The following is a 24,310-nucleotide window of genomic DNA, read 5'->3' on the forward strand; positions in this document are numbered from 1 at the left end:
AGCTTCAGCAGGGCAGGCTATGGAGATGTCCCACACTCTGACAGTGTACTTAAGTCATGCTCCCCGTGTTCTAGAAGAACCACAGACTGGGAGCCATTGGACTGAGAGAAAGACAACCTCCCAGCTGCAAAACAGTCCCACATGCTTGTGTCCTTCCTGATCTGTAGGCTTCTCCAGGGCATACTTGGGTCTTATTTTTTCTTTCTCTGGGACTGGCACATAGCAGGGCTCAAAACACAGCCATCGTGTTGCGTTAGAGCATATATCCAGAACGTTTTCATGGAGAAGATGGTGGGTAAAGGTAGTTCTGATTTTAACATGGTCTAAAAGAGTTCCTTGGCCTTTACCCATGTTGTATTATTACTACTGGGATGGAAAAAGGAGCATTTTAATTATTTGGAATAGCGAACATTTACCAGTGGGAATGGATCTCTCAGATTAAATTCAATCATAGGCCAATAGAGGAATAATATAAGTGGCTATTATTATTCTTTGCTCCTAACGCTCCACAGACTCAATGTAGGTTTGTGGAATTTAATTAACATGAACAACTCATATTTATACATTGATTTGCAGTTTTCAAACTATTTTAACTCTCAGTTAAAATAGAAAAGAACTGAACTACCAGAATATCCTCTCTTTTTTAGCATGTGGGATGACCTAGCTTTGAAAATAATTCTACTTTGGAAAACATTTTGCCTGGTTTGGTTATGAAGAAATGTTTTGTCGTGTTTGTCTGAAAAGGCTCTGACAGTGTTTGCAATCCTTACCGAAAATAATCAGTTAACAAGAAGGCGTTTTCCTGACACAGCACATTTCTGTTTCTTTTACCCTTTACCACATTTCTATGCTCTCCTGCAGCAGATGTTGCCTGTGTCCCTGGGCCTCAGCATCCTGCCAGCATCTGCACCTGCCAGGGGCTTTCTCATAGGCTGCGGGAATCTGCTCTGTCCATCTGTGCCCCTGAGAAAGACAGGTCAAGGTCCTGACCCCCAGTATGCCTCAGCACGTGCCCTTCTTTGGAAATAGAGTCACTGCAGGTGGAATTAGTTTCATTAAGATGAGGTCACGCTGGAGAAGAGCAGGTCCCTAATCCAATGCAACGGGCGTCCTTAGAAGAAGAGGAAGGGACACAGACCCAGGGGAGCAGGCCACATGACCACAGAAGCAGAGACTGAAGTGCTGCAGCTGCAAGCCAAGGACCGCCAAGGAATGGCCAGCAAACCATCAGGAGCTGGAAGAGGCTGGGAGGGGTCCTCCCTGCAGGTTTCAGAGGGAGCATGGCTCTGCTGACATCTTGGTTTTGGACTTTCGGCCTCTAGAACTATGAGATGATAATGTCCTGTTGTTTGAAGCCACCTAGATTGTAGCTCTTTGTTAGGGCAGCCCCTGGAAGCCAGGCAGGTGGGAAGTGCTGGGATGTTAATATCTTCTGGGAACAGCGCTCAGACAACAGGAGTTGGTGTATAAATAAATACCCCAGCTGCCTTCTGGGGATAACGCTGATGCACGTATTTTACCTCGTCTCCCAGAGGTCCCCAGCAGGATGAAGCTCCAGTTGCCCACTGTGGGAATTTGCTGGATAACACATCCTTCATTGGCTGTCCCCTCCCCTGCTCACTCCCACCCCCCAACCTGCTGGGGCTCCCTGGGATCAACTCCCACATGAACTATTTGCACTCAAACCCTTGTCTCGGGGTCTCTTCTCCAGGCATCCAAAGACCTCCCAGAAGTCCATTTCATTAGAAGGGCACTAGGCTAGCTCAACACCTCTGAGCCATTAGGCCACTTAACAAGGTGTGAAGCTGCCTGCTAATCCTTTGCTCAAATAATTTTTGAGCCTATCACTGTCCACTGATTTCATTGCTCTCTTGGGCAGGTCTATCCACTTGGAATCCTCATTCTGCTAATTATAGTGTAAAATGTTTAATTAGAAATAAAGAAGATAAATGTGGTTAGTAGCTTGAAAATTGTCACTGTCAGCTCGACACAGAGAGAGACATAGTGACGGGTAAAAACCAGTTGGTTTGGTTTTGTCGCTGAGGAATGAAGAATGAGATTTGGATGTTGAGTTTTCTCACCTATATCAAAGATATAGAAAATGTCACAGCCATGTGCATGTGTGTGTATGTGTAATTTCTTTTTCTTTTCTTTAATCTGATTTTTTTTATTGGAGACATTTATAAAAGAATCATGCATAAAATACAGGATTCCCCGTGCACCAGCCCACGACCAACACCTTGCATTGATGTGGAACATTTGTTACAATTGATGATAGTACTTTTTAAATAATTGTACTTTTTTTTAAACAGTAGTTACCTTTGTTACAATTCATGAAAGATTATAAAAATAGTTTTATTATCCAATATTTACATTAGGTGTATTTTTCCCTTGTGCCACCTTATTATTACCACCTTGTATTAGTACCATACATTTGTTATAATTCATGAAAGAACCTGCTCATACTGTACTATTCATTATAGTCCATTGTCTACAATAGGGTTCACTGTGTTGTACAGTCCTATGTTTTATCTTTTACTTTTTATTCTAGTAATATACACATCCTCAAGTTTCCCCTTTTAACCACATTCAGCTATATTTTTTACTGCTGTTGATTACACTCACAATAAAGTGCTACCATCACCACCATACATTTCCAAACCTTTACCATCACTCTAAATATAAATTCTGTATAAATTAAGCATCACCTCCCCATTCTCTAACCCCAAGCTATCTCCTGGTAACCTGTATTCCAGAGTCTAACTCCATGAGTTTGCTTATTATAACTAGTTCAAAACAGTGGGATCATGTAGCATTTGTTCTTTGTGTCTGGCTTATTTCTGTAATTTATTTTTAAGGGTCCAAGTTTGACAAATGTTGAGCACTCAGCTCTTACCCTGCCTGGAAGTTATAAAGATGTGCAGTTTTGTACAGAAATCCCATTTTCTGTTCATCCTTAGGTGTCATCTAGTTTAAGTTTAGTGTAGGCGTTATCTCTTCTACAACATCCTGCCAAATACAACTCTCTTCTTGAGCATTTTCAGATATGGAGAACTCATCACCTCTGGGGAGGGCTAATTCCATTTATTTTTCATCCTTAAACATTAGACAGTTCTTCCTTTAACTGAATTCAAATCTTCCACCTGCTGGTATCGTCTGTTAGTGGCAATATTCTAGAGGGAAATCACTAAGCAAACAGAATGCCTCATCCCACATGGAAACTTTAAAATATCTGAAAACATTTCATGTCCCTCTTTAGGTTTCTTTTTTCCAGGATAAACTTTTTCAGTTCTTCCCGCTTTCCTTAGCGAGCTGTGGTTTGAAGTCTCTCTACCACCCTGTCTCTTTCTTCTCTGTCACTATCTCTCTCAGAGTGAGACACCACAGGAGACAATCTATTTTCCAGCAATTGGGGGTTGGAATGCTTACATAAATGAGGGCACAGTCACATGAAGTCATAATAAGTAACCCTTAAAATAATCTTTTGAAAAATATTTCATAACATAAGAAAATGTTCATGGCACAATATCAAGAGGAAGCGGGGGCTATTATATACACGAGAACTCAATTTCATTAAAAATTACACAAAAAACATGTAGAAATGAGAGTCCAAAAGTCTGTCAAAATATTACAAATATTACGAATTTTCTACAGAGGACATATATTTATTTTTTAATTATAAAAAATGGGTTTTTGAAAATAAACAAAGACAAAATGAACATGACTCTCATAGAACTCGGAGGTTTTCAGGTGTACTCTGAATATTGCTATTCGAGATAGCCAGCATCTCTCAATTTGGATGCTTCATTTCTATTGATTCTGCCCAATTTTGGACTAGAGTTTGTGGCAGATGAACCACACTGTCGACTGTATTATACCTGCAGTCAATCAGAGCCCTGGAGGATTTTTTTCCCACAGGAATTACTATTTCTTTTTAATCTTTTTAATCTGGTAATTGGCATTGAGACCCAATGTGGGGAACAGCATTCTAGTCCGAACTTTCTCCCTTTGCAAGCTGTTACTATTAACCCTGCATTTCTTTGTAAAGAAAGGCTTCTTGGATATGAGAGCTTGGGCGAAAATATGACACACCAGTTTCTTAATATCCTCTTTGGAGAAATCTGCTGCATCCTGCAGTTATTGAGGAATTTCTCTTGGACCCTGCAATTATTGGGGAGGTGGAGAAAGGCGGAAGCATTTCGAGCAAGACCTCACATGGGGCAGTCCCAGGCCAGCCCTGAGTGACTGTCTTTAAGGATCAAGCAAATCGCCCCACCTATGTTTGCAGGGGGCGGAATGGTGGTCCCAGGGGGAAACAGGACAACTGTTTCCTTCGACTCCACCACGGGACTGCTGAGGCTGAATCTACAACTCATGGGCAGTTTTGTATCGTTTCATCTACAGGAGTGGATTATTAGCTCTGGAATACAGCTTTGGCTTAATTTCTGTCTTTTCTCTCTGGGGTCATATTGGCCGGACTGTGCCAGTGATTCATTTAACTTTTTTTCTGCAATTAAAAAATATGCCCAGCTCCACATATCCTCTTCTAGATTTATTAAACCCAGGTGGTAAGTAGACACACAGCTCTTTGCTAAACACATGGAAAATCCTCACTCATTTTTTGCAGTGTAGACACAACACCTTCCAGGACAAATGACCTGGAATGTTGCCCCGCAAACATTTCTGCGTAACAAACAGTTCTCTTATTTAAACCCTTGCAATCCTAAATATGAGTCTCTTAAACTCTGAAAATAACTTTTTTTTAATACCGAGATCTGGAGACTAGAAAAGCAGTGTTGCTTAGTAAGAGTGTGGATAATTTTAAGCAACCACACCAATGCTTGAACATTGCACCCTCTGGGGTTGAAATAAAGCAATCTCTTACGTTTAAAGGGATTGTGGGTTTCATCAGGAAAGCAGCGTGTGATTTGCTGCATCAAAAATTAGAGCCTGTGGTTCTAGCCCAGCAGTGTTGACCATTATTCTCTGCTAATATTTCTTGTTTTTTAGGGCATACTAAGTGCTGAACTCTGCATTGTGGGGAAAAGTGGGTGTGGCAGGGGCATAAGCCAAAAACAAAAGCAGAAACAAAAGAAAACTAATGGTTTTGCTTTCCCAAATGGATGGTTGAAGGCAAAGAGCTGCACTTTTTGGCTTTTTGCTATTGGTTCTGCCTAGCAGGAATCCAAACGGCTCATTTCCACCCTTCAATTCAATATTGTCAGCTCGAGTGCATTTAAACCTTGCCAAGTCTCTCTCTTCTCTGTCCCTCCCTGTATCGATTTTCTTAGTTCTTTCAGACTTTGGGCTTCCTTCTTTCCTTCTGGCAAAGCCACGTGCCTTTGCCTGCTGCCGGCCCCATTCCTTATCCATTTCCCTTTGGCTTACCTGTGGCTCCAAGAATACGGGCAGCTCTAGGGTGCGCATGTGTGTGCATGCTGGTGTGCATCTGTGTGTGTGCATGTGTTCACATACATGTGCATGTCTGAGTTGTGCCTGTATCCCTGTGCATGTGTGCTGTGTGCATGTAAATGTGTGCATGCACATGATTGTGCATGTGAATGTGCGTACATGTGCTTATATGTGTGCATGCATGTGTGCATCTGAGTGTGCATGTGTTCACATATGTGTGCATGTCTGAGCTGTGCCTGTATCCACGTGCATGTGTGCTGTGTGCACGTGAATGTGTGCATACACATGATTGTGCGTGTGAATGTGCATATATGTGCTTATATGTGTGCATGCATGTGCATGTGTCCATGTGTTCTAATAATGAGGGGCACAGGACACTTAAGAGCACACGTGTCCTCACAAAGGTCAGCTTGTACTTACATAGTTTGAGGCCAGGTCCGGATGGAGGTAGTCAATCCCTGTGAAAAGACAAGGATAGCACAGGAACCAAAGGTTAATCCTGCCAACTGCATCCAAAGGAAAGCTGCTACAGAAAGCCCCCTTCTCATGGGGCTCGTGCTGGGCCCCTGTGAGTGGGATGAGCTCTGACCAGTGTGCACCGAGGTCTCCTTGCCTGTCTCTGTTACCCCGTTACGCTGGCTGAGTGGCTGAGTGGAGACACAGCTGCCACCAGTGGTGCCAGAGCAGAGTGAAGCCAATTCGAGCTCTGCCCCAAGGATAAAACTTTGAACAGTCCCATCAGCGCCAAGGGGCTTGGTGACCTGGGGAACGATGGCTCATCAGAGCAATGATCTTAAAGAGCTTTGCAGAAATCCTGACATTTCTAGAGCCTCAACTGGCATTTCTTCTGAAATGAAACTGACCCTGGGGAGGAAAAGTGATTATTATATAACAGGGCATGGACAGACCGCAATGGATTAGGAGCGTGCTCTCTGGTATGGAAATTATAAGATGAACATGGCTGGGGGAGAAAAGCCATTAGGCAAAGGGCAAGTGTTTCCAGTGAGCTATTCCACGTGGGGAGCCCATGCTTCGGTCTTTTCAGAACGTGGCATTCCAGAAAGCTTGAGGTCTCAAATCTCCCAGCAGAGGCCCCATGCTTTCTTGTGGATGTGGGTCTGTCTTGTCGCCCAGTAGTCATTCCAAGGGTGGAATTATGGTCGATGAGCACTGCTGGTTTCCCCCAGACACTTGGACCACAGAAAGCACCATGGAACTTCATGGGCAAATTGAAAAGCTCCCATCCAGGTCTGTAGATCCTGCACATCCAGCCCTCCGAGAACCAGGCCAGGTACCTGGCATCACCTAGCATAATGCTTAAGACTGTAGGTTTTGGAATCAAAGACTTTCTAATGTCCGTGTGACTTCCGGCCAGATACTTGGCCTCTCTGTGCTTGCTTCTGTCTTGACCAAGTATGTGTGAGAACCATGCAAAGATTAAGGAAATGCATGTGTGGGGCACACTTGTCCCAGTGGCTGGTGCAGAGCAAGCATTTAATAACTGTATTGGGTTGAAAATATTTAAATACTAGACCTACCATTAACTTCCTCCACGATGGGCAGTTTCACCACATGCATACTAGGACTGGGCCACAATTACAGCATTGCCCTGCAGAAAAAACTAGTATCTGGAATGTATATTTCTAAAAAGAAAATTTCCTTTGTCTTTTCTGGTTAGATAAGTAATTTCTGGACTATTCCATAGCACGTGTTCCATTTCACTTCTGACACTTCCACATATGAAGCAGTGGCAGTCAATATGGCTTCTTTCACTTCCTACCTCCCACCTACCAATCAAAATGCTCTCTCCTCACACTCTTCTCCCCGTGGCTGCAGAAGGAAAGGGTCAGAACATTTAAAGACCAAGAGTTTTAAAGGCTGCTGACCATTGCTTGGACCCTAATTCACAGATGGTCAGTTGAGGCTATGGGGCAGAGTGGAGGGTGGAGTAGAGGCTTTGCTGCCAGCATTTCCAGTTCTATTCCGGGCTGACATTGACATTGTAATATTCGTGTGGCTTTGCTCAAGTGCACAACCCCTCTGAGCCTCTGTGTCCTCATCTTTGAAACGGATATATTACTGCCAAGTGGCATGACCTCTCTGAACCTCAGTGTCTTCACCTTTGAAAGGGGAACATTACTTTGCAAAGCAGTTGTCAAGGTTAGAGACGATTCGTCGAAAGTGTTTCGCTTTTAGTAAACATTTGATAAATTGTATTTTCTACAATCATTGGTACCATAATCTACCACATCACTAGAATAACATGGGATAATGCAGAAGAGCAGAAACATTTTTAAGAATCTACTTGGTTGTAGAATGCTGTGTTGAAATTAAATTGCAAATGTATGTTGAAATTGGTTAAATTTTGTGAGTTTGCTTTGGGCACAAAATGTTGAAACATACAGGTAAGTCAAAGAAAAAGAAGATACTCAGAGAGATTGTCCTTTTATAACAGTTAAGTTTTTAAAACACGACCCTGTGTTCTGATAGCTGTTCAGGAGAAAAATTTCCTGAGAAATAGAAGTCTCTTAGCTGGGAAGGGAAAATATCAAAGCCAGGAGTTGATACCAGAAACAAATCAGAACTAAAAGAAGATAAATTTAGCCTAATTAAGATAAAGGATCTCTAATTAGGTTAAGGGGAGGACTAAGTGCTAAATTAGAAAAGACACAGACTTTGGTCTGAGAAAGAAAAGATTCTGACAGAACTGTGAAGGATGACAGTTATGATTCAGAAAAATAGTAATGCACCAAAGTATGAAAATAATAGTCTGGTTATTAAATAATATTTTAATATATTTGAATATTTGATTATCTTTTGAGGTGGAATATACTCAATGCTTCTTCTTAATCAGCTTATTTATCTTTCAATTCTTGCATTACTAATGTATTTGTTCTTAATTTTCACATATTTATTTATTTTCAGCAATGAATGCCAGGCACAGTGTAGGTCCTGGGAAAACACAGATGATTTAGACACAGAAGCTGAGCTATACAACTATCTGTGTCTCACACTCCAAACTGGGGACTGATTCACACCCAGCCAATAGCAATGCAACGTGGTATACACAACGACAGGTGAATGTTTATTTTTTTTTTATAAATCATTAGTATGTTGCCATCAGTTTGAATCGCTTCAGATAATCTAATCTACAACAATAATTCAAATTCCCAGGATAACGTGACAGTTCTGGGAACCTCATGGAATTAGTAAGGAGTTTCACGTGCATATTCTTGGAACGTGAATAGGTCAGTTGCGATGTGTAACATCTCAGGACCCTGGCCCCGAACCCAGTTCGTTCCACTGATCCAAGAGAGAGAGCCCCTTGCACCATCCACCACTAAACTGTATGTTGCTGAGGAGAAAACCTCAATGGAGACTGTATTTTTCAAAGATGGCCATGCTATATTGCCATCCCACATGGCCTTCTACAATGTGGCAATGCCATGCCCCATGCCTCCCACTGAGAGGTGGGTCTATAACCTCCTCTTGAATCGGGGTGGGGGGAGGCAGGTTGGGGTTGTAACTTCTCAAGTCAACAGAATGCAGGGGGAACGCCATTACTTGACTATCGGTTGAATTGTGTTCCCCCAAAAGATATGCTAAAGTCTTAATCCCCAGTATCTATGAATGTGAATGGGAGTTTATATGAATAGAGGTCTTTGCAGAATTAGTCAAGTTAAGATAGGTCACATTCAGTTAGAGGGGACCCTAATCCAGTATGACTGGTGTCCTTATAAGAGGAGGAGAGGACACAAGGACAGATACCGAGAGAATACTCATGATGACACACATACACAGAGAAGGAGGCCACGTGATGAAGAAGGCAGAGATTGGATGCTGCCACAAGCCAAGGACTGCTGGCAAGCACCAGGTGCTAGGAAGAGGCAAGGAAGGATCCTTTCCTACAGCCTTTGGAGGGAGCATGGCCCTGCTGACACCTTGATTTCAGACTTTTGGACTCCAGAGAATACATGTTTGTTGCTTTAAGTCACCCAATTTGTGATGATCTGTTAATGGCAGCCTAGGAAACTCACACACATGACTTTCAGGGCTGGGTCAGAAAAGGTCATGCATCTTCTGCCAGATTCTCTTTGGATGCTCGCTCTGGAGGAAGCCAGCTGCTTGTTAGAAGCCCATGCATAGACATTCTATTTGACGAGCCTCTGCAGTAGCCTGTATCAGCTGCCGGCCACGTGAGTGAGCCGTCTCGGCCGTCCAGCCCAGTTGAGCCAACATCGGATTGCAACTGCAGGATAGACCTCAAGTGAGAACTGTCCAGCCAGGCACTTCCTGAATTTCTGTCCCACAAAATCACAAGCAAAATAAAACAGGTATTTTAGGCTGCTAAGAGTTGGGGTAATTTGTAATGTAGCAATAGTCATGGGAACACACATCCTGCTGCACCTTCTGAGGCTTGGAGGCTCCTGGGAAGTCCTGAGCCAAGAGGAAAACGTTGCTCTTGTAGTTGATGCAGAGCTTAGATTTCTTGGAATGGTTTGAAGGACTAGTCCTTAAGCTCAAACCGCCACTTACATGGATAAGGCCGAAAGTTTGGTGCCAGTTGTGGGATTTTGGGTAGCTTTTTGCCTCCTTAAACCTCATTCTTCATCTTCAAAATGTGACTAATGATAGTACCAACCATACAGAATAACTGTGGCTGTGTTTCCAAATTGCTAAGCAGTGCCTAGCACATAGTGAGTACTCTATAAACTTTAGCTGGGTTTATTGTTCCTTCATCTCAAAGCTCTTTCTGACCCCACCTCTCTGGCCTTGAATCTTCTTGACCTTGGCTCCATCCTTGGCCTTGACCCAGGCCTTCCCTAACTGTCTTTGACCTCTGTAGCCAGACATGTGCCCTGAATCTTGCCTGGCTTGGTGACTCTTTTTTATCCCGGTGTCTTGTTATGGTCACATCCCATTTTCTAGGTCAAGTTCCCAACATTAGACAATTCCATTTCAATAGAAGGGATGAATATATCATCACTAACTGGGGTCCTTGTTGACATCTACATGCCCAGAATGTCAGAGCAGACTCTTCAGAAATACTCTCTGCTCCTTTGGTCAACAGCTAACCCTGGAGGCACTCTCCCAGTGATGTGCAGTGGATGGTAATGGCATTCCTTTGCACCTTAGTGGAGGCAGCAGATTCTTTTTTTTTTTTTTTTTTTTTTTTTTTTTAATCTTCATTTTATTGAGATGTATTCACATACCACGCAGTCATACAAAACAAATCGTACTTTCGATTGTTTACAGTACCATTACATAGTGGTACATTCATCACCCAAATCAATCCCTGACACCTTCATTAGCACACACACAAAAATAACAAGAATAATAATTAGAGTGAAAAAGAGCAATTGAAGTAAAAAAGAACACGGGGTACCTTTGTCTGTTTGTTTCCTTCCCCTATTTTTCTACTCATCCATCCATAAACTAGACAAAGTGGAGAGTGGTCCTTATGGCTTTCCCAATCCCATTGTCACCCCTCATAAGCTACATTTTTATACAACTGTCTTCGAGATTCATGGGTTCTGGGTTGTAGTTTGATAGTTTCAGGTATCCACCACCAGCTACCCCAATTCTTTAGAACCCAAAAAGGGTTGTCTAAAGTGTGCAGAAGAGTGCCCACCAGAGTGACCTCTTGGCTCCTTTTGGAATCTCTCTGCCACTGAAGCTTATTTCATTTCCTTTCACATCCCCCTTTTGGTCATGAAGATGTTCTCCATCCCACGATGCCAGGTCTACATTCCTCCCTGGGAGTCATATTCCACGTTGCCAGGGAGATTCACTCCCCTGGGTGTCTGATCCCACGTAGAGGGGAGGGGCAGCAGATTCTTAAGCATGTATCAAGTATCTGGATCCAACAGATCCATCAGAGGGATGATGGCCTAGTTTTGAGTTGGACATCCAGAGAGGGGTAAAGAGCTATTGTTGGGGATTGAACCATGCCCAGCACAAGACATGTTCAAGTCCTAACTTCCAGTCCTGTGTGGACTCATTTGTAAATAGGACTTTCAAAATCCAATTTAGATGAGGCCAAATTGAATTGGGGGGTGGAGGGTGGTTCTTAATCCAATAGGACCAAACTCCTTACAAACAGAGGAAAATTGGACACAGTTTGTTAGAAGAAGCCAGAGAAAGAGAGAGAGAGAGAGCTCGCTATGTGATGAGGGCAGAGAAGCACTTACAAGCCAAGAAACCCTAAGGATTGCGACTAGCCAGCACCAGAACGTTACAGACTCCAGGAGAAAGCATGGCCTACGGATAACAAATGATGGACTTTTATCCTCCAAAATGGTGACACAAAACATTCCTGATGTTTAAGCCAACCAGTGTGTTAGCCCTGGCAAACTAAGACAGCTATTAAAACTGGGCCAACCACAAATTGAATCTTCCACATGTAGATAACTGAACATTTGCCATAAAGGCCAAAATACAGAGAGCCAATGTTTATAAAATGTTATGATGTTTTTGCCCTTAGGTAGCAGGGTCAGTGTTCTATCTGTCTTTAACCTTGTTCTAGAATGATCTCTTGCTGAGAGACTAACTGGGAAAGGAGGCGTCCCCTTTAAGTGTGCAGGCAATTAAGAGAAAACACAGCACTGATTTTTCCCAGCCTCCAAATCACTGCTTTTGAATTTCTAGGCTTTAGGACAGAGATGTCCAATTGCACGGTGAGAGGCTGCTGAGCATATGGTCTTGGCCTCGTTGTGTGGGAGGACACTCTTATCCCAAATGTGCTCATCATGCTATTCAACCTTTGGAGAATGGCTTTGTAGCCGTTCTTTTCTGCATTTTTTGGAGAGTCACACTGAGTAAGCATGTGCTGAATTACAGGTGGCCACAGATCCTTTGTCTCTCTCCTTACCAGGAGGCAAAGCCTACTTCCCTCCTCTGGAATCTTGACTGGCCCTGTGACTGTTTATCCAATAGAAGGGGCAGAAGTGGCACTTGCCCATTCCAGGTCCAGCCTTTAGGATGCCTGACAGCCTTCTTTCTCAGAATGCTTCTTCTTGGGAGCCCTGTGTCCTGAATGTCCATGGTAGGGGCACCACATGGAAGGGCCATGTAGAAAGGAGAAGCCCTGGGACCACCTGGAGAGGGAGGGAGGCCACACCATGTTGGCATCCCAGTCAAGCCTCCAGGTGGCACCATCCTCAGCCTCCTTCTGACTCTAACAGCATGAGAGACCCCAAGTGAGACCAGCAGAAGAACTGTCCAGCTGAGTCTGGTCAACCCACCGAACTGTGAGAGATCAATAACATGGTTGTTGCTTTAAGCCACTACATTTTGGGGTGGTTTGTTCTGCCACAGTAGATGACTAACACAATGGAGAACTCAGAAGTTTTATTTGGGGGCCAGAGAGTTCACTTTTATGGGATCCCAAAGGCTCAATCAGCAGAAGAAATAACATTAAGCAAAAAATTCTGCTGGGATTTTCTTAAGGGCTTGGCTTCTCAAGACCAGGGAATGTGAAATAGAGACAGAAAGCATCCTCTCCTTTGTTACATTTGAAAGGGATGATTTAAGAGTCAGTCAAGGGAGATATAGTTAAGGAATGCTGACACAGACACACACAGCGTGTTGGAGCCTTTACAAGAGCAATGAGCACCTCTGTTGCCCTGTGGTGGCCACTTTTAGAGTTACTTCTGATACCAGCAGAAGGATGCCCAGAAGATACAGTGTTGGAAGTGGTCATCACCATAGATCGTGGGCAGGTTTCCCCCACACCTGGATGCGTCTTTCTCCTGGATGAGCTGGCCTCAATCACTTCGGAAAGGTTTCCAAGCCAAAGCATTAGGAAGGGAGAAAAATGTATATGCTCCCCACATCCATGTGCACACTCTCCAGGGCAGACCCCCTGCTCTTCTTGTGAAAGCCCTTGTCCAGCGGAGAAAGCTTTTCCATCTACTTGAAAAGGACTCACACATCAGAAAACTCCGTGGCTTTGTTTTCATGTGGTTAATTAATGAACCCACACAAAGACAACACTTTGGAAGCAGGCTAGCTCCCCTTGTTTTCCCATCAATTCTGCTTCAAAGGCTTGCTTTAGAGAGCAGGGTGTTCTTTGAGGATCTTCAGAAGGGAAAGGCTTCATTGTTTCATCTCTGAATAGTCTTCATGTGCAATTGGACCAACAATGCAAAATGGAGCTTTGTCCTGCAGGACCCAGATGGCTGGGGAAGGGCAGCAACACATCCTCAATGAAAGGGCTACAGGGCAGCGATTCTTCAGAATCTTGGCAGAGCCAAGGATAAGAATAGTTGGAAAAAGGCCAGTTCATCAAACCTATTGATTTTCATATTGCAAACTACAGAAAATAGAGCTCTGCTAAATCTTTGGCAGCTAGGTGCACAGGATAGAATGATATATTACAGGGGCCAAGCATGATGAAATATTATCAAAGTCTACTTTACAAGAGTTCATTCTGAAAAGGGCAATAAAGACATGTTTTCCTCAAACCCTAATCCTGTTACTAAAAAGCTGTTCCGAGGATCTAAAGTCACATTGTTGAATAGGACTTTGTGTGATATTGGAAATATCCAGTTCGGTAGCCTCTAGCCACACATGGCTCTGGAGAACTTGACATTTTTAATTTCATTTAGATCTAATTAATTAGAATTAAAATTTAAATAGCCACACATGGCTAAGTGGCTACTGCATCAGAACAGATTTAGAAGACATTTAAGATAAAGTATAACGAGTGATGCAATAAAAAATTATGGTTGGAGACTGGCAGCTTTCATTTGTTCATTTGTTTAGTTTTTTATTTATTAATCCAACAAATATTTATCTAGGGCATCATCAAGTTGGAGAACCACTGAACCGGAGGAAGCTGATCACAGAGTAGCATGGTAATTTGAGCAGCGCCTGGCTCTTCTGTTTCTCATTAGCATCTCCCAAACAATGGATCTTTCAAATTCCAAAGGCATGCAAAGAGACACACTTGCTTCTGAATGATGTAAGAACATGGAAATACTCACCATCATCCATAATTCCAATGGTAACTCCTTTCCCTGTGTATCCCAGCTCCCAAGCTTCTGCCACATTCAAATCAAGGCCAGGGGTGCCGTCTGCTTGCCCGGTATTGATCTGGGAAGGAAATTGCAGAGCAGAGCATCTTATTAATTTGATGTTCTAAAGCACCCACGTAAAATGTTTGCTCGATATGTACTGCAGCCACATCTTCCATGCAACAGCATTTTGGGTGTCCCCTCCACCCACCTCCTCCAGATGTTTTCCTCCATTTTTGGATATAAACAATAGATGTTTTCTGTTTTCCGTAAATATGCAAACACAGTTTCAAGCTCCCCACCTTATAACTAGATTGCTATCTTTAAACTTCCACAAAAATTTTTAGAACTGTCATTGCAAGAATCTCCACTCACTAAGAGAGTGAGTACATGCTCACACTCAGTGTTTTACGTATACCTCTCATTTGCAACTTAGTATATATTATCTTGGATTAGTCTCATTTGACTACAACTTCCTAAATATTTCTACATAACAATATCCTTTGCAGGAAGGAGCATGTCCTATTTACCTTTGTAATTTTAGTATCATACCACCAAGCCTTGCTCAAAAATATTTGTTGAAGTGAACTAAAAAATAGCTGGCTCACCTTTACTATATGCTCTAATACAGAAAAATGGACACGTCTCCCCCCACAAAAATTTTTAAAAAAGAATAAATTCCAATCAAATGTGTTCACTCCCCTCCTTTCATGCACCCTTGTCCTGTGTAGATTTTCTCAAAGATGGATTGTAAAAAAAAAATAGTCAAGTCAGAATTTGTATTGGCAACGGTCCACACTGACCAGCTGGCTCTTCTGGTATTAGCTAAATCATTGCGTGAATTAATTAGTGCTATTTACAGAATCACTGTTCTCCTTCCAGGTGCATGTTAGGGTTACACTTCTCCACCTCCTTTTTTTTTTTAAATCTTCATTTTATTGAGATATATTCACGTACCACGCAGTCATACTAAACAAATTGTACATTCGATTGTTCACAGTACCACTACATAGTTGTACATTCATCACCTAAACCAATCCCTGACACCTTCATTAGCACACACACAAAAATAACCAGAATAGTAATTAAAGTGAAAAAGAGCAATTAAAGTAAAAAAGAACACTGGGTACCTTTGTCTGTTTGTTTGTTTGTTTCCTTCCCCTATTTTTCTACTCATCCATCCATAAACTAGACAAAGGGGAGTGTGGTCCTTATGGCTTTCCCAATCCCATTGTCACCCCTCATAAGCTACATTTTTATACAATTGTCTTCAAGATTCATGGGTTCTGGGTTGTAGTTTGATAGTTTCAGGTATCCACCACCAGCTACCCCAATTCATTAGAACCTAAAAAGGGTTGTCTATATTGTGCGTAAGAGTGCCCACCAGAGTGACCTCTCGGCTCCTTTTGGAATCTCTCTGCCACTGAAGCTTTATTTCATTTCCTTTCACAGCACCCTTTTGGTCAAGAAGATGTTCTCCATCCCACGATGCCGGGTCTACATTCTTCCCCGGGAGTCATATTCCACATTGCCAGGGAGATTCACTCCCCTGGGTGTCTGATCCCATGTAGGGGGGAGGGCAGTGATTTCACCCTTCAAGTTGGCTTAGCCAGAGAGAGAGGGCCACATCTGGGCAACAAAGAGGCATTTGGGAGGAGGCTGTTAGGCACAGTTACAGGGAGGCCTAGCCTCTCCTTTGCAGCAAAAGTCTTCCCGAGGGTAAATCCTGTGGTAGAGGGCTCAACCCATCAGACCACCAGTCCCCTATGTCTGTGGTCATGTTAGCAACCATCGAGGTGGGGTAGGCCAATACCCCTGCATTCTCCACAGGCTCCTCAAGGTCTCCACCTCCTTTGAAGTTACAATGGCCATGTGACTGGTTGGCCAATGCAATGTGAACTCATGTGTCATCTGGCACATCCAGGCAAAGCTTTAAGAACCAGGTGCACCCTGCCCCTACCCTTGCTGAGGTGTTCATTAAAGCAGACATTGGGATGGAACAGAGAAGGTGCCTGGGCCAGCACAGTGCCTGAGGGATTAAGAAACGGCCATACAGCATGAGTGAGAAACAAGCTTTGATTTTGTTAAGCCACTGAGATGTGGGGGTTGTTTGTTACTGCACCAAACCTAGCCTATCCTGACTAACACATATAAGGTCATTCAATGACCCAGATCTGAATTTCAGAAATCTGTGCCAAGAAACATAAGGCATTGTCAAGCTCTGAATCCCCTAGTGGGGAAATGGGATGCATTCTTATAACGTAGCAGTCCAAAGGACTACAATTTCGTTTTCTCTCTTGCTTATCATCTTTTAATCTTAAAAAAGAGAGAGAATTTCATTTACATTTATAAATCACAGTTACCCCTTTCCCCTCAATATGCTCTGCAGTTCAGGTCAGCTTGGAGTCACCGAGCCCCTTTTTGGCATAACCCCAACAAATCCAAGTGGATCAGAAGGGACTCTTGGCGAGTCAGAAAATATCTATCTCACTAGACAAATGGGATTTCAGTGCCTTGAATACTACATCAATTAAGCCCTGTGGCATTGGTGTCCTGCCATTATTTTAGGAAGTACTAATAGAGGTTACTTTTGATGCTTTAGCCTCTAAGCTGTCTTGCTTGTCCCTTTGTGAAGTCATCTGGCCCTTTCTCTTAGGCTGTAATTTCATTGTGTCCTCCCTTTCCTCATCAAAAGGCCTGGTGAGACCCCTGGATTACTCCTCCCAGGCCCCTGACTTGATTTTTACATGCATTTGTAAGTCTTTGCTTACACACTGACACCATTTGGCAAAAGACTAGGAAAATCCGAGCTGCTGACCCTAGAAGACCATGGCCATTTAGCAGTTCTCAAAGAAGGCAGATTAGAGAGTGATGTGCATGGGTGATGATAGAAAATCAATACATGTAGGAGGGGACAGAGAGGTTCATAGACTTTGACGCTGGCTAACATCCCACAGCACAATGAGGAAATAGAAGCAGGCCTTTCATCCAAAGTTTCAAGATGAGAAACATTAGAAATAACACAGAGACTCTTACCAGATACCATTGCTTTGTAAAAAGAGGGTCGTTCATGTTGATGTCAATTTCATTGATGTCTCTATACCCTCGCTTTTTTCGGTCAAATCCCTCCTGTTGCAAGGCCATCTTTACCTGAAATGACAACATTGGCGTGTTAACTGAGTATCAGTCTGATCACCATCACTCCTCTTCTGGAATTAATATCCAAGAGTTGAAATTTATTGTACGTAATGTGACTTTCTTTTTTCCTAGCAGAAACCAAGTTTACCTCATGCATGCTCTCACTTTGCAATCACTTTCCAAGAGTAATTACTGATGCTTGTGCTGAACAAACAGGACTTGGTGATGGCTCAGAGCTTATTTCCCTAAAATAAGAACCTGATGGAGGAAAGTATTCTCGAGGAAGATAAAGTGGTAGGGGTTGTTAAGTGAAATAAAACAAAACAATGGACCGCTTTTACGAAGGAAAGGCGATTGACGGCGGATCCGGGGAGGGAGAGAGTGAAAACTGAATAGATCATTTTCCTGGAAGGCTTCCCAGCGTTTACATTTGTTGACAGTACTGCGCTATCACATTTGGGAATCAGCCAAAAAACCTGCCTGGAGAGCCAGGAAGTCCCGTAGCAAAGCTCTAGAATGCTAGCGAGGGAACTTTGAAGAGAAACTGATGGAAGTCTGTCCTTGCAATGAACAAACACTTTATTTTTGGACAGTCAGATAGAACTTCAAACTCTTGGGAAGGAAAAGAAACTTCTGAGCTGAGTGAATTCAGGCAGGCTCCTACAACAATTATTAGGCTTTGCATCAATCAGAAAACTTTCTTCCACACAGGGCAATATCTTATTTATCATCTAATGGCTGTGGCCAGTCTCTGGATACTTACACACTCAAGGACTATGCAAAGATATAAAAGAGTGTGTGATGGATATCTGTTATTAGTACTTTTCATGTTTTGCTGCCCAATGTCCATTTCTTCTTTCCCCAAATCACTCCATACATTTGGGAGGATTACCTCTAGTTCATTGGGTTCTGTGTTTGTGGGAGTGGAATTTTGGGCATCTGCCTGCTAAAAAGAAACCAAAGTCTCCCTCTTCTTGGTGCAGACAGGGGGTATCTCAACAGGTACCTCTCTCCCTGGATTTTGAATCCTGGGAAAGTGATGCAGGGTGGAAGGAACTGTTGGAGACTCCTTATCTCAGAGGCTCACTCAACCAGATTCTCCCTGTAAGAGACCCTTGCATAGGTCGTGTCACCAAGCCCTGAAGCTCCCCCAGGACTAATCCTTCAGCCCTGATGTCTTTCTGATAAATTCTTTTTATTGGAAATTCTCTCTCCAAGAAAATCAATTTCTGTTGCTTGCAACGAAGAACTCTAATTGATCTGGGATCAATTAGGATCCTGTAGGACAAGAGGATCCAAAACAAGAATGATGGCAGGAAGGAACAAATGAAGAGACCTCAGGTGTAGCCCCAAACCCCTTGCTTCCTTGGTGCTCTGGTACGAGGAGGAAGGCTGTCGGAGAGAAGTTTCTCACCTCTGCTCTCCACAGCGACACACGAAGGCAGGGGACTCAACTGCCAGAAAAATTCTGACTCTACCAGAAGGAGTGTTAGGTATGGTTTTTGCTCTGTGAGTTCTTTGCAGGTATTCCATCAACTTCCATCAAGGAACATTCCCTGTGGCGCAGGTTTTTTTTTTTTTAATGTCCTTCCAAAGAAATGGTGACATAATTGGAAGAATGGGATAAGATGGGTATCCATCCTAGTATTTTTATAATGGCAAAAATCAAGACACAACTAATATTCACCAAATGGGGATAAACTATGATTTATGTATGTTTATACATACACTATTTATTTTTTAAAGGTGTATAAATACCACATATATGTACTATATATACGCATTCATGGGCATCACTAATTTTTTTGCGGTAACATCTTTACTTCTGCCAAGGTCTTCTGTAAGAAAGAGCCTCTTCCATGTGGACACTTGACAACTCTCGTCTATAGATTGTTTCCCAGCAGCATAGGAACAAAAAAGGCTCACGTCAGATTTCATCTTTTTAAATAACAGCGCAGGAATGGCTATTACAGCATCACTCCAAACTCAATTAGACCAAGTGCACTCTAATGAAAATGGCTGCTTGAATTCATTCTCCATAAAATTAATTTTAATTCCATAAATCCAGCTTTAATGGAAACCAGTGATGCTTTGGAAGGCTGCATTGGCTAGGCTACTCCTTGCAACATAAGAATGTAAAAGCACGACAAGTTTCTGCAATTTTGTCATTGCGCATTACTAAAAATTAGGGATCCTAAGGCTGGAGGAGGCTTTCTGAGTCTATTAGTTTATTTTGCTGTCCTCAGCGAAGATCATGGTTACGTTTCCGAGAGAGATGAATACTTTTAAATATATATATTTTCACTTATTATATACAAAAAGGTGGAGAATAGTTTTCCCCTAATGATACTATATAATCTCAACTGTTTTTATTTTTCTAGCTTCTCATCCAATCCTAATTTATATTCATACATAATTTTTACATAAGTTATCATACTATAGGTAAAATTTTGTGTAGTCTTTCTTCACTAAGTATCCTACTACAAGAATTTTAATCTGTGGCCCAGAGCCACAGATTAATTTTTAATGGCTACCTAAATATTCCACAGAGTCATGCACCATAATTTACCCACCTATTTCTCTCTTATTCGTCATTTACATTGTTTTCTATTATAAGTGAAATTGCTGTGACCAAAGATATGAGGTAATAAACTATTTTTAAAGACCTCCAGGGAAGATTTCAGGATAACAATCCTGTGTCATAAAGCCCTTAACATCAGAGATATTTCCTAGTGTCTAAACTCTATTCCTCAGGTTGTAACTAAAAGGCCTCTGAGTTTTATTCTCACTTCCTCCTCCTCTGAATTTTATCCTTTCACCCACAATATTCTTGATTACCAATTACATGTGGTTCCAGTGATATGCATACAACCTAATCATGGCTTCTTCCCCTTCTCAAAGAATAATGTTCATTTAACTTTAGTACTTATATTTAGAAAGCTTCCCCAAATTGGTCCATTGGCCTATACATTTATTCAAATAAAAAATGTAAGAAAGCAGGAGTGTTTGTTACTGGTATTATTGTATTTAAAGTGAACAGATAGAGAGTCTACAATTCTGGTTCCACTTTTAAACCTTCCTTTAAAATTTTTTTTTTACTTAAAAATTTTTTTTTATTAAAGAAGTTGTAGGTTTACAAAAAATCATGTGGGAAACACAGAGTTCCCATATGCCCCTGTGCTGGTTTGGATGTATATGTCCCCCAAAATGCCATGTTCTTTAATGCAATCTTGTGGGGGCAGACTTATTAGTGTTTATTAGGTTGGAAACCTTTGATTGAGTGTTTCCTTGGAGATGTGATTCAATCAACTAAGGGTGAACTGTTTGATTAAATTATTTCCATGAACCCTGTCCATTCAGGGTGGGTCTTGATTTAATCACTGGAGTCCTATAAAAGAGCTCACAAACAGAAGGACCAGAGAGCAGCTGAGAGTGACAGTTTGGAGATGGCCGTTGAAGGCAGACTTTTGCTAATGCTTTGGAGATGCTAGCCCAGAGTTTGCTCCAGAGAACCTACGAGAGGACAAAATGCCCCAAGAGCAACATTTTGAAGAACACACAGGAGCTGAGAGAGGAGCTGGAATACAACCCATGATCAGCAGACGCCAGCCATGTGCCTTCCCTGCTTACAGAGGTTTTCCAGACGCCGTTGGCCTTCCTTTGGTGAAGGTATACTTGTGCTGATGCCTTATTTTGGATCTTTTCCTGGTCTTCAGACTGTAAATTTGTAACCAAATAAACTCCCTTTAAAAAAGCCAATTCCATTTCTGGTATTTTGCATTATGGCAGTACTAGCAAACTGGAACACCCCCTATTACTAACAACTTGCATTAATATGGTACTTTTGTTACAACTGATGGAGTATTATTATAATGGTACTATAACTATGGTTTATATTATTTGTGTTGTATGGTCCTATGGTTTTCTAAAATATTTTATTCTATCGCCATACATACAACCTAAAATTTCCGCCTTTTAACTACATTCAAATATATAATTCAGTGCTGTTAATTACATTCACAATGCTATGTTACCATCAGCACCATCCATTACTATACTTTTCCATCATCTCGAGTATGAATTCTGTAACAATTAAACATTAAATCCCCAATCCTTATCCCTATCCGGGCCCTTGGTAACCTGTGTTCTAGTTTCTGACTCTATGAATTCACATATTCTAATTATTTCATATCAATGAGATCATCCAGTGTTTCTCCTTTTGTGTCTGCCTTATTCCACGCAACATGATATGGGTTCATCCCATATTGTCACATCAGAACTCCATTCCTTTTTATGGCTGAATAATATTCCACTGCATGTATATACCACAATTTGTTTATCCATTCATCAGTTGATCGGCACTTGAGTTACTTCCATCTTTTTGCAATTGTGAATAAATGCTGCTATGAACATCATTGTGCAAATATCTGTTCATGTCCCTGCTTTCAACTCTTTTGGGTATATACCTAGACATGGAAAAGCCGGGTCATATGCTAATTCTATGTTTAACTTTCTGAGGAGCCAACAAACTGTCTTCCACAGTGGCTGCATATTTCACATTCCCACAAACTATGAATGAGTTTAAACCTTCCTTTGATATAATGTGCAAAAATTTCATCTGATAAACTCCACCCACCCCTTTCTGTCTCTCCCCTCAATTAAGAATTTCTCAGTCAACAAATGTTTTTTGTGCACCTACCATGCACTACTGACCAAGTGCATGTGGATGAAGCAGACACTATCCCTGCATATCTGCACACAATTTTCCAGTTAGCAAGGTGCTATCACTCCATTTAATCTTCTCAACAAAGCTGGGGGGGTAGGTATTGACAAGGGTGAGGAATGACTGTTTCGAGGCCATTACCCAACAGTTTAAAACATGGTGGAGTCACCCAGGTTGACCGAGTCTGAATGCTGTGAACTTTCCACCAAGCCACATTGACTTTTCCTCATGGGTAGTTAACACAGTCAACCTGCCAGTACCTGGGACAGCTTAAATGGGGGTCTAACTGTCTAGGGACCTGGGGCTGGATCACTTCTCCCCTGGGCTGATAATTAAAAAGCTGCTAATTTGCATTGACTGTGGAGGGGGTGGGGCAGGAGAAAGAAGAGCAAGAAAAGAAAATCCACCTTCACAGGGCACGAGGAACATCTGAGCTTGAAATGAGCATGAGACAAGAAACATAAAACACAAAACTAACATGAAACATAAAACACAAAACTAATATGGTGCTGGAAATACTGGAGTTTATGAATCTACAATGCCATGGATTGGGTCACACCATTATTTTTTGCATAACTGAGAATTATTTCATGCACCACTAAGAATTAAATTATGTCACAATGCTTCGTTATCATTTAAAAACTTTATTTTGTACATAAAGAGCAGTTTTAGTTTTCTTTGGGCAAAGGTTTCTTTTAGCATATAAAACCACTTTCAAAAAAAAAAAAAAAAAAAGGAAAATGTCTGGGTTAAGATGCTCCTAAAACTCCTTCCCGAGCCTGGGTGAGCCTACATTTCTTGCAAGGGTGCTCCATTGTTGTCTTAAGATTTTCTTCTAAGCCGGCAACACCTATTTTGCAAGCTTTGATGCACCAACTCAGATAATGACAATTTTGTCAAACTCGTCATTTGCTGAGAGCAGCTGTAGGATGCATGCAAAAATGATGCATTTTAGAATTGATGATGCATGATTTTTTTTCAGATTTTCTGATGGCAAAATTTTGGGCAGTTAATCAAAGTGGAACTTTTCTCACCATCTCCAAATTTGCCCCACCCCTGGGCTGGAGTTCCTAATAGGTGAACTGAGACAGTCATGGGTGAACACAATGTGATTTAGTAGAAAAAGCAAGGGATGGGGAATCGGGAAGTCTGTCTATATCTATATCTATATCTATATCTATATCTATATCTTTATCTATGTCTATGTCTATTCCTATATCTATATCTATATCTATTCCTATACCGATATCTATATCCATATCCATACCGATAATATTGATATATAATACCTGCTATATCTATATATGTATATTACATTATACAACCAGCAGAGAAAACATTTAATTTATATATCCCTATAGTATGTATGTTATATCTTTATATAGATATCATATATTATAACATACATAATATTTGCTAGTCCCTCTTTTTTTTTTTTTTTTTTTTAATGTAATTTTATTGAAATATATTCACATACCATACAGTCATTTAAAGTGTACAATTGTTCACAGTTTCATCATATAGTTGTACATTCAACACCACAATTTTTGAACATTTTCATTACTCCAAAAAATAAAAATGAAAATAAGAATAAAAATAAAAGTAAAAGAGAACACTCAAAACATCCTATATCCTCCCTCATTTACTTTTTTTTTTTTTTTTTTTTCAACTTTTTAAAAAAATTTTATTCTAATAACATATAAACAACCTAAAATTTCCCCTTTTAGCCACTTTCACATATATAATTCAGTGCTATTAATTACATTCACAATGTGGCACTACCATCACCACCATTCATTACCAAAACTTTACAATCAACCCAAACAGAAATTCTGTACAATTTAAGTATTAACTCCCCATTCTCTGCTCCCAACCCTTCCCTGTAACCTATATTCTAGATTCTGACTCTATGAGTTTTTTTTTTGTTTTTTTTTTTTTTTAATCATCATTTTATTGAGATATATTCACATACCACGCAGTCATACAAAACAAATTGTACTTTCGATTGTTTACAGTACCA

General features: G+C 41.4%; 1 protein-coding gene across 1 annotated transcript in view; it reads right to left on the reverse strand.

Moving 5' to 3' along the window:
* Window positions 1-24,310, reverse strand: part of PCSK2 (proprotein convertase subtilisin/kexin type 2) — a 262,301-nt gene that overhangs the window by 92,113 nt on the left and 145,878 nt on the right. Inside the window, exons 3-5 of the mRNA XM_037811924.1 lie at window positions 17,466-17,579; window positions 14,400-14,508; window positions 5,833-5,870 (exon numbers count right to left, since the gene is read on the reverse strand). Coding sequence (XP_037667852.1) covers window positions 5,833-5,870; window positions 14,400-14,508; window positions 17,466-17,579 — 261 coding nt within the window. The remainder of the gene's footprint in view (window positions 1-5,832; window positions 5,871-14,399; window positions 14,509-17,465; window positions 17,580-24,310) is intronic.

This window comes from Choloepus didactylus, chromosome 19 (genome assembly GCF_015220235.1).
Source record: "Choloepus didactylus isolate mChoDid1 chromosome 19, mChoDid1.pri, whole genome shotgun sequence".
Lineage (NCBI taxonomy): Eukaryota > Metazoa > Chordata > Mammalia > Pilosa > Megalonychidae > Choloepus > Choloepus didactylus.